The sequence below is a fragment of the Athene noctua genome, chromosome 3, assembly GCF_965140245.1.
Source record: "Athene noctua chromosome 3, bAthNoc1.hap1.1, whole genome shotgun sequence".
Taxonomy (NCBI): Eukaryota; Metazoa; Chordata; class Aves; order Strigiformes; family Strigidae; genus Athene; species Athene noctua.
In genome coordinates this window covers 5,946,413-5,962,912 of record NC_134039.1, presented here as the reverse complement: position 1 = coordinate 5,962,912, position 16,500 = coordinate 5,946,413, and the positions used below count along the sequence as shown (strand labels likewise).

The window sequence follows — 16,500 nt, the reverse complement described above, 5'->3', positions numbered from 1 at the left end:
ATTATGTGAATGTAGATTGTATCATGAAATTGAAACAAGTCTTATGCTCAGAAGCCTAAGAATAGGCTGCAAGGGGAACAGAAACTGGATAAAGGGGAAAAAAAATTGTCCTCAGAACCTGAATTCTATAGCATGAGCAGACAATGCACAGATCACACTTCATTGCATTGAGCTTACTGCCATGTCACTGAAGAGCTGAACAGATACGCCACGATGTTTCACTTCAATGGAGTCCATGCAGTTCATCTTCGGCGTTGCTCTGCATGGTCCTTCATGGAGCAGAACTTCAACACCATGTTGTAGGTCTTTAAACAAGGTGTAGGAGCAATTGCCAGTCAGCTTAAAATTCAGCCCATCAAAAGTGACAATATGTCGAGATGAACTTCCTATGCAGACACCTGCAAATCAATGGGAAAAAAAAAAAAAAAAAAAAACAATATAGGCATTTGCTTTTGTTCGTATCAGACTATTTCTCCACAATCATTATGGGCATGTGGAACCAATTAATTGAGAGAGCTCGGAAGGTAATGAATTGCAAATGCTGCAGAAAATCGTTGATAAGAAACTTCGATAAATACTTCATCACATGGTTTTTTTGAAGTATCTTTGTCTGGAGCAATTAGTATTAAAAAAGATTTGGATAAACTCATAGAAAATCCCTTTCCATGAAATTATTCATATTGAATGTAATTTATTAATACCTTTGTTACGAAAAAGCAGGGAAAAATCCCTTCCATATTTGTAGAAAGACTGTAACATACTTGTTTTTAATTTTTTGCATTGCATTTTTATTATGGTACTGCATTTTATTCTGTACAATATTACATTTGGAACAAAATAACACTACTTCATTCTTACCAAATACATGTCACAAGTCGATACCAGGGGACATTTTTTTTGTCATCAGGGGAAGAGGGAAAGGGCAGAGAAATAATATGCATAGGCTAAACCAACGGTCAACAGACAGCCCAGTGTCTTGCTCATTAGGTTATAAACACTTCCTTGTCTTCACAGACTGGAAAACAAGGAGGATTATAATCTTACAAGTACCAACATAAAACCTGAGCAAAAGGATGCTTCTGACTCATGCGTTTGCAATCTTTTGCTTAAAGATAATAAGGACAATGAAAGCAGTATCAGCTAAACATGGAGGAAGAAAATTCTCATCGTTAATAATTCAGCTGCTTGGGTTCTGACTGAGATTTGAGAAGAATTTTTTTCCCATTCATTGACCTTCAAGCTTAATTTCCCAGGAAATTAAACAACTTCCCAACAAACAGCAACTTGTGCTTCAAAAAAGAAAGAAAACACACACACAAAAACAAACAAACAAACAAAAAAAAACAAACAAAAAAAACAACCAACCAAACCAAACAAAAAAAAACCAAAAAACAAACAAAAAAAAACCCACACCAGAAAGCACGACTATCTTGTGTACCGTCAGGCACCAAACTGTCAAGAGATATATTCCTTTGGAGCACTGGAACATTTTCAGATAATTTACTGTACTTGTTTACAAAGTTCATGTACAAACAACAGTGAAACAAGTTCACGATAAAACAATGTCTCTCCATCTTTTTTTATTCATGGACATCTGAAAAAATTCTAAGGATAATGGGAATTGTTTTAAATTTCTCACAGGTGTTCTGCAGCACAAAATATATTAATGTAATCCATGTAGACCAAACCCACCAAATAGCCATGAATCACACGTTGCAAATAATGTTACCATAAAATTTGTAACTAGTTCAGCAAGAAAGTGCCTTTATGGTGAAACTCCTGATCTATTTTCTGAACTCAGTTATATGACATAAGAAGAGTTTTTCAAGTGCTTCCTCTTTGCACAGGCGTTTGTCATATCATCTGCACTATCAAATAATTGTTTGAAAGTGTGCTTTGGCTCTCTAAATAATTGAATACTACTTCACTGAATCGTGAGGGTCAAGCCCACACTGTCATGCTCCTGCAGCCTCCATCCATAACAGCAAAGAGATTCTGAAGCACACTGACCTCCTACTAAGCACCTACTTTGCTATGCCCGTCTCCAAAGTCTATGGATTGCTGAGAGTTTCAGCTCTGACTTCAGCACATATGGCATCAGAACCAGCATCACCCTGGTTTCGCTGTGTAGTCATTGAAACAAAGGTACTTTACCCACAGGGTTTTGATCAACTGTGTGGGATCAGGGATTTTTTTATCCCCTCCTTCTATAACTTATGAAAATTTACTAGTTGTCCCTCACAAGCTGTAACATCTTGGGAGAAAAAAATAAAAGGTATCATGGCTGATTAAATTAATAAAGGGTTAGACAATTGTTAGCTCTTGTAAAACGGCATCAACCCCAAGTTAACTATAGGTCTTTTCATGATAATCAGCTAACGGTACAAATGGTAATTTTCATTTCATCCCTTCAGTAATTTTTTTATGAAGACATGTTTTGAATGCCAAAAGCAATGCCTTCATGTCGTTCTCAATGTAGTTAGAAAATTATTACAGATGCACTTCTTATAGGTAGGTATCATTAAGAGTATCTTTTAAATATTATAAAATATTTATGATTATTCAATTATAATCCTTCTACCTTTTTGAAGTACTTACATCAAAACAGAAATGTTAGCTTTAAAGGGCTTGGATAATGTGAAATGCTAAAACTTGGGGTGTTAAAATTTTGAATGTCTAACCAGCTCAGGTGTTTCAAGGAGTGCTGTGAAGAAATTTTTCTGCAAACAGCTAGTTCAGCAGAGGACATTTTAGATTGAGATTATACGTTAAAAAGAGAAGATATATATATAGGGTTTTATGGAACAGGGTTCTATAGAACAGGACATAGACCTGCTCAAGTGGGTCCAGAGGAGGCCATGAAGGTCTTGATCTCTGACCTCCCCTGTGAGGACAGGCTGAGAGAGTTGGGGGGTTCAGCTGGAGAAGAGAAGGCTCTGGGGAGACCTTAGAGCAGTCTCCCAGGGCTGAAAGGGGCTACAGGAAAGGTGGGGAGGGACTCTTGATCAGGGATGTAGGGATAGGGTGAGGGTAACGGTTTTAAACTGGAAGAGAGGAGATTTAGATTAGATAAAAGGAAGAAATTCTCCCCTGTGAGGGTGGTGAGACACTGGCACAGGTTGCCCAGAGCAGCTGTGGCTGCCCCCTCCCTGTAAGGGTTCAAGGCCAGGTTGGACGGGGCTTAGGGCAACCTGGGCTAGTGGCAGGGGGGTTGGGACTAGATGATCTTTCTTCAAGGTCCCTTCCAACCCAAACTGTCCTGTGATTTTATGAATCTGATTTACTTTTAAAAAGTAATCATATGACTTCAGATGTAAACCAAATTTTCAGAATTATGTTGGGGAGTACAGTCCTCTAATGCTCAAAGCCAGAGAGATTGAGGCTCTGAACATCATTTAAATGCTGTAACACCTACATGTTCCTGTTTTGGAGATTTCTGCAAATTTTAGCTGTAGTAGCATGCACGATTGGACTGTAGAAATGCATTATTTGCATAGTTACAACCTTTAAGGGTTACTGGACCTGATCTTTTTGACATCTAATTCAAAATAAACATTTTGACTAATTTTTCTGGAAATCAAGTATATGACTATTGTGCATTTGCCATGGAGAGGAAAGAAGACCCTGTCCCCAAACTCAGGCTGAGAAGACCCAGCGGCTGAGCCTACACCTCATCTGACAGGGCATCTGGCTGAGCACCGGGGCAACCTGGAGGCTTCAGCTTGTTTTTTTCTGCTTGAAATCATCATTCTTCCTTCCTCAAGTCTTCCTTTCACATATGTGGGATATTTCTAAGGTATCTCTCTTTTTAATAAATGGCTGAATCCCTCCACCCTGTAAATGCGAGTGGAGGCACTTAATTTCTGCCCCTGTCATCTCAGCCAAATAACACAGTGTTTACCACTTCTGCTCAGATACTCAGTGTCAGATTTTTATGGAGGCAGGGAACATTTTTTGTTTCTTTAATACATGTGCTTGACTGAGGTCAGGTCAAGCCCTCAAGCCTAGAGGTGGACCACGAATACATAACTTGCTTACAGCTTGCTAAGATAAATTTGTTTTCTTCCATGCATCCTCCTCACTTCACACAGCTTTGGAAATAGAGTGTGAGATTCTCCAATGAAACACTGCAGCTATGCTAATGTAAAAAAATAAGCTCGCAGTGGCCCTGAACTTGCAAATAGCATCACACATTCCAGGCCTCAGTGAGAGTCTCACACTCCCAGCTGTTTGTTTAACCAGCGTACAGCACCAGTTCCTCCCACCTCAGTCATCTTTGATGTGCACAACGACTGAGAAGCTCCATTCGGCATTATACATCTGATAAACATTTCAAGTGATGGGGAGGCAGAGGCACACGTGCAAAGATAGATACTCACATGGACACATCCATCGGCAGCCACAAGTTTCTTCAATCTTTACAGCAGGAAGATTACTGTGACATACTGGTTTTGGCATCCTCTCACAGTTAATTTGGTGACTCTCCAGAACTGTGTAATCTCCTGGAAAGCATGTCACAGTGTGGCACTGGTCCGGTAATGTCCATTTATCACCAGGCTAGATAGGGAGACATGGATATTGAAAAGAACATGGGCAGAGGGGAAGAAAATGCAAAACTTGACTGCTGCCACAATCCTACAGCTAGCAAGTAAAGTGACACTGACAGCAGTGCTACTCAAATTAGCCTTGGATAATTAAACAATAGAATGCAGTGCATTAAGGACTTCATGAGGATAAGAAAGTTTAAATTAGCAACACTGTAAGAAATAGACTCTGAAATTCCAAGCAAAAGATAATAGTCTAGAACAGGAGATGTTTTGTTACAGCAGAATGAAGTATCTGGTACTCCATCTATTGTTAGCTTAGCCATCCTACAGCATGCATGGATAGCATAGTCAACAAAGAATTTCCCTTAGCTTTTCTTTAAATGTCAAAGACTTCAGTTTTCATAAGCCATAAAATTATTTTAGAAAGAGCTCTGAGCACAGATGGTCATGACACAGCAGGAATTAACAATATTTGTTCCAAGCTAGAAAGGCGTGGAATACTCTAGTTATTTTATCCACAACTCCAAAACTTTAAAACAGTTCCTCCCTTCCCGAAGGGAAACTGTTCCTTTACCAGATTAATGTTATTAGACATACATAGTTGTTCTGTAAAATTAAAAACAAAATGTAAAATATACTCATCTTCTAAAGGACAGTCTAAATTTTAAGGCATCGGGGCTGCATACTACTAAATGACAGAGGAATAGATGTGGTCACAATCTGGAATATCTCAAGATTCATATATGCAAAAAGCTGAGCTCCCTGGCCCCAATCCCGCAGAGCTCTGAAGTCCATAAATAGGCTCAATGAATTTCAAAACAGTGTTCATCCCTGAGGTCTGCATTCCCAAGAACATCGCCAAATGTGGGAAACGGCCCTTTCCAGATATATACAGAGGTGAGTCCAGAAGCACTAGTAAACAAGTGAGGCAGCGGATCTATGAACTGGATAACATTTCTTGATATTCACAAGCAGCAGCATGTGGGGAAGAAAAGATGATTGTTATTGGGCAAGGTCACTTCCCATCCTTTTCTTTTCAGCTTACCCATCATCCCCATGAAAGAGAAGAGCAAAGTGATAAAATACCCAGGTAACCACAACATAACTCACAGACTATTCTTGGCACTAATGTGCAAACCAGGAATAGTGATGTGGAATTAGTGCTCTGTATCTCTGAGCTATGTGATACCATCAAGTCTAAAAGAGAACTGCCAGGTTTGCAGCCAGAAAAATTTACGTATTAAATATGAGTTAATTTACTCGACCTGCTTGTATGCTTCAGGACTTTGAGAAGGCAACTTGTCCTGAAAGAAGCTTAATACATTTCAGGCTTGTGAGCCTAGAGGAAGCTGTGAAAAAGCAACATGAGGAGCTTTAAGTATGGAAAAAATATTTAGATAGGAAGAAATTGAGTGTTTTTTAATTAGAGTTGTCTCGCCTACAACTCGCTGGAAGTGGAGCACCTGGAAGGGTACATTTACAGCTGTGCAAGTCTGGCAAAGAACCCTCTGGCTTCCACACATATTTAATTGTTTTCGCTTCACTCCTTAACAGGACATCTATTGGAAAACATCTAAGAGCTGAACAAGAAAAGCAAAGCACAGCACATTAAAACAAAAATATCAGTTGAAGGATCCAAAAAAGCCAGGAGTCCTGGGGCAGAGGAAAATGCAGGGACTCCGAAGACAAAGAAAGCCTAAATCCCAATTGATATGAAATCGTAGGAGTAAGAATAGGACAGAAAGGAAAGCAAAAGCAGAAGTTTCTAAATCGTGAAGGATAAGTCTGCTGAAACTGATGAGCCTGCCAGCACACCGGAGGAAGCCTCAGACTTCCTCTCTGAGGGAGCTCTGAACCCACGGACCTGGACTTGCACACGCTTTCTCTTACTGTGCATCTGCAGGAGGGAAAGCCACATTCCTCGACCAGCTTCATCAGCTGGCACCTTTTAATTTAGTCAGAGGTTGGTTGGTTTGTTTGCTCTTCTCTAAAGCAAGTGCTGAACAAGCCTAGAAAAGTCATGTTACAGAAACTGCTAGTTCAGGAATGTGGGTTTTACCACCATACATAAAGTAGAAATGCAGATCTCTATACAGATCTCTTCACGACGAAGTGCTACCACTAGAAGACAAGTACCTACACTTCTATTATCACCTTTATGTATGCTTAAAAGCATCAAAACAAGACTACTAATGAAAATGAACTACATCAAAAAACCCCTGTAATCTATCACAATCATTCACATATTCTGTCAGCCGGCAAATTCAAATATTAAAAGTGTTTCTTGACACAGCCTGTATTTAGCACTATTGGAACTCCTTGTCACTGGATGAGTACTAAAAACTTACATGGATTCAAAGAACGACTGAACAAATTCATGGAGGAGAAAATTATTGAGAATATCAAACCCAAAAAGGTGCCACTCGCAGCTCAGGGTGTCCCTGAGTCATAAATCGTTCAAGTCTAGGACAGTTCAGGGAATTTTCATATCTACTTACTTATGTTCTTCCCTGACTTCTGGTTTTGGCCACATAATACATGGGATTGCGTGGATTTTGGGCCTGACCTAGCACATTTGATCTTTTGTCCTTCTGCTACTAACAGTGACCTTAGCCACGAATCTTCCTCCAACAGTCATTTCCAGGGTAGAGGTAGGAACAAAGAAAATGTAACAAAGCATATCACTTATGAAACTGATAGGATTTAGGCTGAGATCTGCGATCCTGAAAACTCTGATTTTCTTGCAAAATGCAAAAGATCTGTTCTCACAACCTCCAGGTGCGTGACAGACATCCCACTTGGGTAACTGAGCCTCCTCCAGTAACTCTCCGATCAACACTTGAAATATTATGGATCCGGCGTAAGAACCTGTGTTTTCTGAATTAGAAAAGACCCTTGATTCTTCATCCCTGGGGATGTGAGGCAGCAGGGGAGCTCAGCATGTGGATGCTGAACACCAGAGGCAGAACACTTCCACAGGGTCCTCAGGCACCACGGGATGCTCAACAGCCTGCTCCAAAAGGCAATGGCTACCATGTTGGTAGTGTCTTCTAAAACCTTTTTTTTTCAAGCTGACAGAAAAGTTAAAACAAAATCCACCTCAAAGCTACCATTTGAAAGCGTAGTTCTTTTTTATGTGGACTGGAACCTGGCCTCTTTTCTTCCAAAAGCATTTTAGCCAGAACAGAAATTGTGCTTTAAGTTTATCACCACAAAAATGGAACCTGCCATGTCTGAAACTCAAGTTTAGCCTTGCCAGCACTTATCTACATGTACCTGTGTCTGCTTCTAGGAGCCCAGAGGCCTGGATACATGCAACTCAAATGAATAAACAACAAGAATCTGATTTTTTTTTTATTTAATTGGGACAGATTTTTAAGTTTAGTTTTTAGCTGTTTTTTTCTTAATTAGGTTGTCAGCGTCAAAGTCACCAGGTTATACCTAGTGTCTGATCTAGCTAAAGCCTTTCTGTGTTCTGGCCAGCTGAGTGAGGCCAATCACGTCAGGCAGCTTTGATATAAATATATTTCCTGTGGCTATACAATTCATAAGCATTTCTTTATTAGCCACATCCTTCCTTACGATCATGTCTTCACAAGGGAAAAATCAAAGGAATATTTTTAACGTACTGGAAGTTCGAGATAAATCCTAGGGTAGAACTCGTAACTGAACCCCCTACTAAAAAGCATGTAACAAGCTTATGCTAATATTTTTAAACGCATGAAGTATCATATACACTCAAAAACCTTGCCATTTCACCTGAGATGAAGGAACTGAACCACTTGTAACAGCTACATCATTCCTTTCTTAGAGTGGATCACTTCTGAGAGATCAGACAGGTTTACTAATATTTCTGACCATTTTTTTCAGGATTAATAAAAGATTTTCTGCAAATGAATATTAAGAACTTTGATTTCATTACTTAAGAGATGGTTTTCTCTAGAGGGATGACTATTACTCAATTTCTCTAGAGGGATGACTATTACTCAATTACTCAAGACAAGGTGCTTGTATTTTTAGCAGAAAGAAAGGATCTGGACAATGATGTTGCCTCCACCTCTACATGCACCTTTCTTTTGGTCATGTTTAGCTTTCCCAGAATTTCTTTCACCAGGAGATGGAACTACATTTTTGTTTGTCAAGGAAGACACACACTGTCAAAAGTTTTGGCTCTGCACTGCTTTCAATAGCATTCAACACACTGCAAGATCAGGTGTTGTTAGAGAAGGTCTCCCTTTGTGTGCAAAGTTATCCCATCAGTTCAAAAGCCAACATTTTCCACCTCCAAAATAATTCTTAATATTGTCCAACACTTTTTGTTTCAGATTCTCTATGAAGGTATTGATGGTCCTGCATGAACTTTGTAACTTGAAAGCCAGGTGGATGACCCAGGCAATACACTTACTTTCTTTTTGTTTCCATCCTCATCTATACATTCTCTGACAGGGTCTGAAAGAGAAACAGACATCTTTTAACCATCTCACTCCCTTAGCCAACCATTAAGTGCTGGTCACCAAAATACAGATTGCTCACTTAAAATCATGACCTAGGCTGCAAGGAGATTTTTTTTGTGTTAAAACATGAAAATCCCTACCTGAAGACTGCAGGCATCTGTCAGAGCATACCAGCTTTGTTACTATTAGCATTACCTGACTTCTGCAGTGACGTTGGTCCCAAAACACGCTGTGAGCAATAATTAGGCTGCAATAATACCGAACTCCTTGTACTGACATACAGCTCTGCCTAGATGGTACCTAAAAGATCATGGCTTTAACTCTGAGGCAGGGCCCAGCCTTACTTCTGAATCTTCTGATCAGTTGAGAATATTTCTGGTAATTATCAGGTAATGAGAATATACACACTCACGCATACACACATTTATTAAATGCAGAAAGATAAATCCAGTGAGTAACACCAAGATAAGATCTGTCAGCAAGTAGCATAGGTATGAAAATAGCTGCAATAAGAATACTCAGATTCAGTTTCCTTACATTCAAGCATTACTATGATGGACAGGTTTTTATAGAATCACAAGGCACCCACTGAATTGCAGCTTCTATGTTTACGTGCTCTCATAACACACCTAAAGATATATGAAAAGTAATTTCATATAAGTACTATGACATGACAATGTGATAAGCACGTGTCTAGGAAATTAAAACACTGACCAGCAAACTATATAATACTTGGCTATGCTAGCATCTATATGCTAAATTCTCTGTCTTTTCCAGGACAAATAATGTATTTTGAAAGCATTTAGGAAATCTTTTAAACCTTTTTAATAGTATTATTTTTGGTACGCTTCCATACATAAAGTAAGACTCCCTCCGTACAAAAAAATCCAACTGTATGAGTCTGGAGGGAAAAATTGTACTTTACAGATTGTAAGAAACTTAAGTAAAACAAAACTAAAATCTTAAAGAACACCAAAACCCAAACAAAACACAAAAGATAAGAAGATTGTTTCCTACCCTGTAGCAAAAGCTTTACCATCAGCAAAAGGGAGAGCTAAATTTTTCAGATCCAGGTATCTAAACTAAGATACCTATCATCCAAGTTTTTAGGCATAGGCTTTGTGCTGTTGGAAAAGCTTTAATAAAAATACAAGATTTCATCTCTAGTACCAATAGGTTATAGCACAGATTGCAATAAGAAAATAGTGACTGGTTTCAAATTCCTGTTCCCCATCCTATATCTTGGATCAATGTAATTTAGGGCAAGGACATCACATATTTTACAGTGTGAGGAGAGGAAATGCATCTTTAAAAGCTTATTTTAAAAGAAAAGAAAGAAAATGGCAGCTGTTTAAATCTAGAAAATGGCAGCTGTTTGATGCTCTGGAGAGATTTTAAAATGCCAGAAGTGATCCCAGTGGAGACTGATCGGATATCTCTAAGCTGGACTGTGCACACTCTGCAACTTCCTCATTCTTAGTGGTACTTGGCTCCGCAAAAAAGTCCACTTATTTTAACGGAGACGTAACTAAGCCCTTGTAATGCTGGTAAAAACCTGTGCAATGACTAACACGATGAGACAGTGGTTTGTGGAGAGGACACATAGATGCTATTGCAATATAAAAAACTACAACAATACGAGTAATAAATTTCTATATGCACAGAGACCAAGGAGGCAAAAGTAGTCAAATACTGGCCAGAGTTGAAGCAAGTTTCCTAAATGGGGGGCATTGTTATCTACAAAGAAGTGAATGCTTGTTTAATATATTTTACTCTTTTTTTCTAGTATTTGTTTTCCAGGAAAAGTTAATTATTATTTTTTTTCTTTTCTTTATTACACTTTGGCTGAATTCTTTGTGGACATACATGTAGCAAACGTGTTATTTAAAAAAAATATGTAATTTGAGATTTTTACTCGCAAGTAACTTGTAACATTCCTGATGCATGCCCTCATTCATTCATGACAGCTTGAGCTTTCCTGGTGTCCTTCAGTTAATGACCAGCACTGATTATTAATAAGACGGTAGCTTGAAAGTTCAGGCCTAAGCACTTTTTAAAATCTTCCTGAAATTTGGTTGGTCAGAATGGTGGTTGGCTACATGCTGGAAAGGGCTTAAATTTTGTTTTACACCTGTGATGGTGGTGGTCTAGGTAACACTAAAAAAGGAACATTGGACTGACCTCTCAAATCAAGAATCGTCGTGGGTTTGGCATTTCAGGTTTGGGGTTTTGCTCCAGTTATGAGGCTATAACTATATTGGACTTACCCATGCACACTTTTTTGATAAATTCACTATTCAATGTGATCATAGTGGATAAGTCTTCAAAATTCTGAAGCTTCATGATTCTGTTAACAGCTGATGGTCCAGCCAAAGTTCTTAGATGCTCTTCATCATACCTGTTTCCAACTCCAATTGGAAACAGGGATACCCCTAGGAAGAAAGGTTTTAAATAGGCAATGCACAGGAGAAGGAGGTATTGTTTTCATTTCCAACATGGATTACTTGCATCACTCCCTCCACATAGGCTAAAGGCAATTAAGGGCAGAAACAGTGATGCTCTAATCACAGTGTTAGCTAAGATGAGCTCTATTAGTCCCAAGCATAATAAGATCATGCATGGTCAACAAAACTTCACTGCAGATTTAGCATTATCATCTTCACTTTTTTCCAAATGTAAAAAAAATCTCAATATGTTGTTTTCTTTCTTCAATTACATGGCAACTGGATAATTTTCAAGCCATGTAAATTAAAAAAATAATATTTGATAGTTGTTGTTTTACTCATGGCTTATTCAATAGCTCCCAAAGCAACCTACAAAGGAAGTTGATGTTCCTCAGCTGAACACCTGAGGAAGACGAGGTACAGAGACTACAGCCAGAAAACTTGAAAAAACATCATGCAGCACATACTGATAGCAAAACAATATTCCTGTATAGGTGAGCACAGAATCTGATCAAATCCTCTCCCTGTTTTTTAATATTACAGTGAACCTTTCACGATCCACTGCAACAGTATTGAATTTACAATATTAGATCACATTTCTGTCATCCTTGTCTACCCACAGAACCTTGGAAAATGAAATGCCATTAGATTGTGAGGCCTATGGAAGCTGTCCAGCTTAAATTGCGGATTGCTCCTGAATTTACCAGTAATTCAAAGGCATCTTCAACTGGCACATTTTGTTCAGGCCTGTTTCTTACCAGAACATTATGCACAGTAAGTCCTGAACTCATATGAACATAGCAGTGCCTTAATTTCTCATCCTTTGTTCTACTGCATTACTTAAAAAAGCAACAACTCTGCTTGAAAATTATGACAGCAAAATGAGATTTACTGTTCATTCTTGCAGAAAGTGCAGCAGCCTCCACAGTGTCTTCTGATCTCCCCGACACGATGACTATCGCGACCTTTGATGCGCTGGGTCTCCCTCCATAGGATTCCGACATTGCATTCTGAACTACAAAATCAATGGCTTTTCCTAAGAAAAAAATGAAGAGATAAATGAGATATATGATAGAAAACTCTTAGGAGGCTATAAAACGAAATCTTACTTTTTATTAGTAGGTTATACAGTCTGGAAAATACTTATTCTTAAAGGACTTAATGTTTGCTTTATTGCTGCTACATGAAAGATCTTGGCTATTAAGAACATACCAGTACTATTAATACATCCCAACGCAAGAGGATCATCTTTAGCTCCCCAGTCTCTTAAGTAATGGGAATTTTACTACCTTTCCTTAACCACGAGGATGAAGTTATGCTCCTCGCTGTAGTAATTACCTTTTCTGGAAGTATTACCATTGGGTTACATGAAAGGAAAGGAGATATTGTAGAAGAACGGGTATTTATTTCCAATTACAGAACAACAGTGACATCCAGTGGCTATCTGATCTACAACTTCACACCACCCTGAACTGTACACACAAGTTGCTCAGCTCCCAGAGAATGATCTAGTCCTTCCCTAATTTAGTCAACTTTTCTACGGGTGTGAAAAGCGTATCTTGCCTCCTCACTACCAGCAACCTCTGTGAAATCTAGACTCAGACTAGCCCATAATATAAGTGGGAGATCCATATTAAAAACAAAGCAAAAACAACAAACAAAACTCACCAAACCCCACAAAACACAAGAAGAAATTCTACTTTAGCTAACAAATCGCAAACTGGCTTACGTGGGTAGCTGCTGCCCTTTCATTTAACATCTGTGAACACTCAGACAAATTTCTGTTTGAAATCATGACCTCAGCAAGAGAGCACTTTGCTAGTACTTGTATTTAGATATGTATTTGCACAAATATTTATACTGGTAATCATGATATGCAGCTTTCTTAAAAGCTCCTTTGAGCTTGGAAGTTTCAGGTCAGGCCAATGGTACCATGTGACTGATGTGACATTCAGGGCAAACAGTGTACGGTGAATAACAAATAGTTGAAAGACTAGTTCCTCTGAGTAATCTGCAATAACTGTGGAGCAGAAATATGTTTGCCTGAAGAATTCACTGAGCAATTTTAAATAATTTGCAAAACACTGGAAGTCAGATCACACATAATTCACCAGCACACCCCCAGAACACCTTAGCACACACAAACACTTGGCACTTCGTGTCTTCTTTCATCGTATCACCCACCTCATTTTTCACTAGTAGAAGCAAAGATCCTATTCCCAAGCTGCCGCAAGCAGGGGCAACCTCTAGGAAGTTCACTCAGCTCATTGACTAAACGTGGCAAGAGCAATTGGGTACTCTACAAGACTTAGGGTTTCAGGAAGAAGTTATCCCTTGGAAGAATCTAGCCTACAGTAGGTATCTGGAAAAAGCCCAGATGTTTCCTTTGCCACAGTACTGGTTTGGAGGTGATAGTCCCTCCTCAAACATCGTTGCTCGTACACCTTACAGTCCCTGGCTGACAGCCCCATCCCACCTTATATGACCACCTCTTCTTCCCCATTAGCCTATTAGCATTATTTCCTCCCCAGAGCCTTAGCCTCATCTTCATCTCTCCACACAGGTGCCCACAACTAAAATAGAAGAGCTGAGACCCACTAGGAAGTGCTGCCAGGCCCCGTCAGACCTACCCCACAGGAATAGGATACGCATCAATCTCTCCTCCTATAAGCCTCCCTCTCCCATGTGTCACTACCTCCACTAGCAATCTCCTGTCTAGAGAGGGTCACATATTTTCCCAAGTGCTAATTTTCAAGCAGAAAGATGTATGTTTGTTTAAAGCAAAATGTTTTTTTGGTAATGTCAAGTATGACCAGATTGGGAAAAAAAAAAAAAAAAAAAAAGAAAGAGAGAAATCAACAGAAAGCTTTCAAAAGTATTTAAGAACAAAGTGGGATGTTTCTCTTCAGTTTCTTGCTATGCAATGATTATCTTTTATTTAGTTATTCCAACTGTGTAGATTAATTTCATTCCTGTAATTTGATTTTCATTCCCACTGTAATTCTGAATTACATTTTACATACAAAATGAAAAAAAAATGTTCAGTAAAACCTCAAAATTTTGAACGTTTTTCTACTTGCAACAAAACAGACTTCAAACCATTATTAGTAGTTGGGTGATGGTGGTTCCATTTCACAAACTACTATTCCTGATCAGAAAAATTAACTAAACCCAAGTATTAACTCATGTACTATACAGCCATCTCATAATCATCTACAAATGGTTTTGTTGTCTAGTAGTTACTCTATATGTCTGTAGAGGTAGATGTTAGATGCAGAATGAATTGTTAGCTATAAATAACTAAGGGACAAAGCAAAATGCAGAAAATTAATATTATATTCCAATCCCTGAGATTGCTCCAGGAGGGTCAGTGTGCCAGAAAATTGACTCATTTCCCTTTTGCCCTATAAATAATTACTTTAAAAATGTATTTCAGGTTCTAACTTTCAAATATTTTAGGTCAAACTTATACAAAGTAAGAATCACAAATGATTTTTCATTTCAGTTGTGAAAAGTACTTGGAATTTCTGTGTTTGTCTTTTTTTTTAATGGCCCTTTGGCTTTTGTATAGTTGGGGTGGTCACCAGCTGCTCCAGCTCCATTTTTCTTTCTCCCATTAATTCTGAAAATTTTCAGAAACTTCCATACATTTCTGTTAACTGGAAAATCCATTATTTTTATAATTTCTAATAAAGAAATCAAGTTCCATTGTAACAGAACCAGGGACTATTTCAAAGTCCCCAAAAAACAATTACTCGATTTAATGGATGGAAAATTTGGTTTAGTTACCCAAAATTCTTTGGATTTCACCTCTTATTTTGAAGCCAGCTCTAGAGAAAAGAGCCAGGTGTCTGAAGATATGATCAAATGAAAACTTTTGCCCTGATAGAGGGATTCAGAAAGTCACTATCCCAAGCTGGAAGCTGTCACTTCTCAGCTGTTTGTCTCTACATCCCACCAAGGAGGGAAATACCAAACTCCTCAGAGGCCATAATAAAAAATACTGACTGCTAATAAACCAACCACCTTGAACGTATTCTTACTACGAGACTGCAACGTAACAGCAATCTGCCGTTTTCATACCAATAAAAGAAATTTAAAATGTTTACACTGAAATAAATATCACCAAGCCAAGGCTCTATTAAGACTGGAAAGAGGGTGCATAGCATCTTGGACATAATTAAACTAGTTTTAAAATGGTCAGGTCTGAGCCACACAGGCCTCAGCCTTTATGAGACCACCTTGTGTCTCGTACACCCCTCCAGCAGCTGACATCTGGGCCACTGCTGCCGCTGGCTCTTCTCCAGCTTGCTCTGACCTATCCACACACATCGCAAATGCATCTCAGGCTGCGTTGGTGCTGCCAAAAGCTGCTGCCAGAAGGACGTGTTGGTTCCTCCAGCAGCACCAGCTCCCGGTCCCCTGGAGCCATCGATGCTGCCCACCCGTCCACCCAGACGGTTGCCTTGAACGAATCACCAAGCCTGAAAAACAACTTTTCTAAACAAATGAATTGTTTTCAGCCATTTTGGCCCTTCCTTTGGCTTGCTGAAGGCCCAATGCACATCCCTGCGTGCAGAAGGAAGGCAGTGCAAGCGTGCAGCACTGAGGTGTCGGGGAGCCCGGCGCTCCTGCAGTAGCTAACTCTTGAATCTGTTAAGCTGTATGGGACCACACCATCAGCTATTTATTTCAGTGATGGACCCTAGAGAAAAATCAAAATGCTAATAGAAAATACCCTCAGTCTTGCTCCATAAAACAACAAAACAATTTTTTTTTGTCTTTAAAGAAAATCTAGCAGTGGCCAAAACATCATTTGTTAGCATTGACCAAGGGTATCACATAAAACCCAGTGAGGTGAATGAGAGGTTTGCTATGGACTTTAAGGGTTATATGTTTTTAAGAATTTTCTGTGTTTACATGTGACCCTAAGCCCAGAATAGCAGCCAACATGTTCCCACATACTGAACACAGGAGTAAATCATGTTTGTCTCATGTATTATTGTTCCAAATGCTTTCTGTTTCTCACATACACAATGTGCTATCAATATGAAA

General features: G+C 39.0%; 1 protein-coding gene across 1 annotated transcript in view; it reads right to left on the bottom strand.

The window, feature by feature from the left end:
* Positions 1-16,500, bottom strand: part of VWF (von Willebrand factor) — a 146,453-nt gene that overhangs the window by 46,586 nt on the left and 83,367 nt on the right. Inside the window, exons 31-35 of the mRNA XM_074901829.1 lie at positions 12,338-12,481; positions 11,269-11,433; positions 8,953-8,996; positions 4,380-4,557; positions 178-398 (exon numbers count right to left, since the gene is read on the bottom strand). Coding sequence (XP_074757930.1) covers positions 178-398; positions 4,380-4,557; positions 8,953-8,996; positions 11,269-11,433; positions 12,338-12,481 — 752 coding nt within the window. The remainder of the gene's footprint in view (positions 1-177; positions 399-4,379; positions 4,558-8,952; positions 8,997-11,268; positions 11,434-12,337; positions 12,482-16,500) is intronic.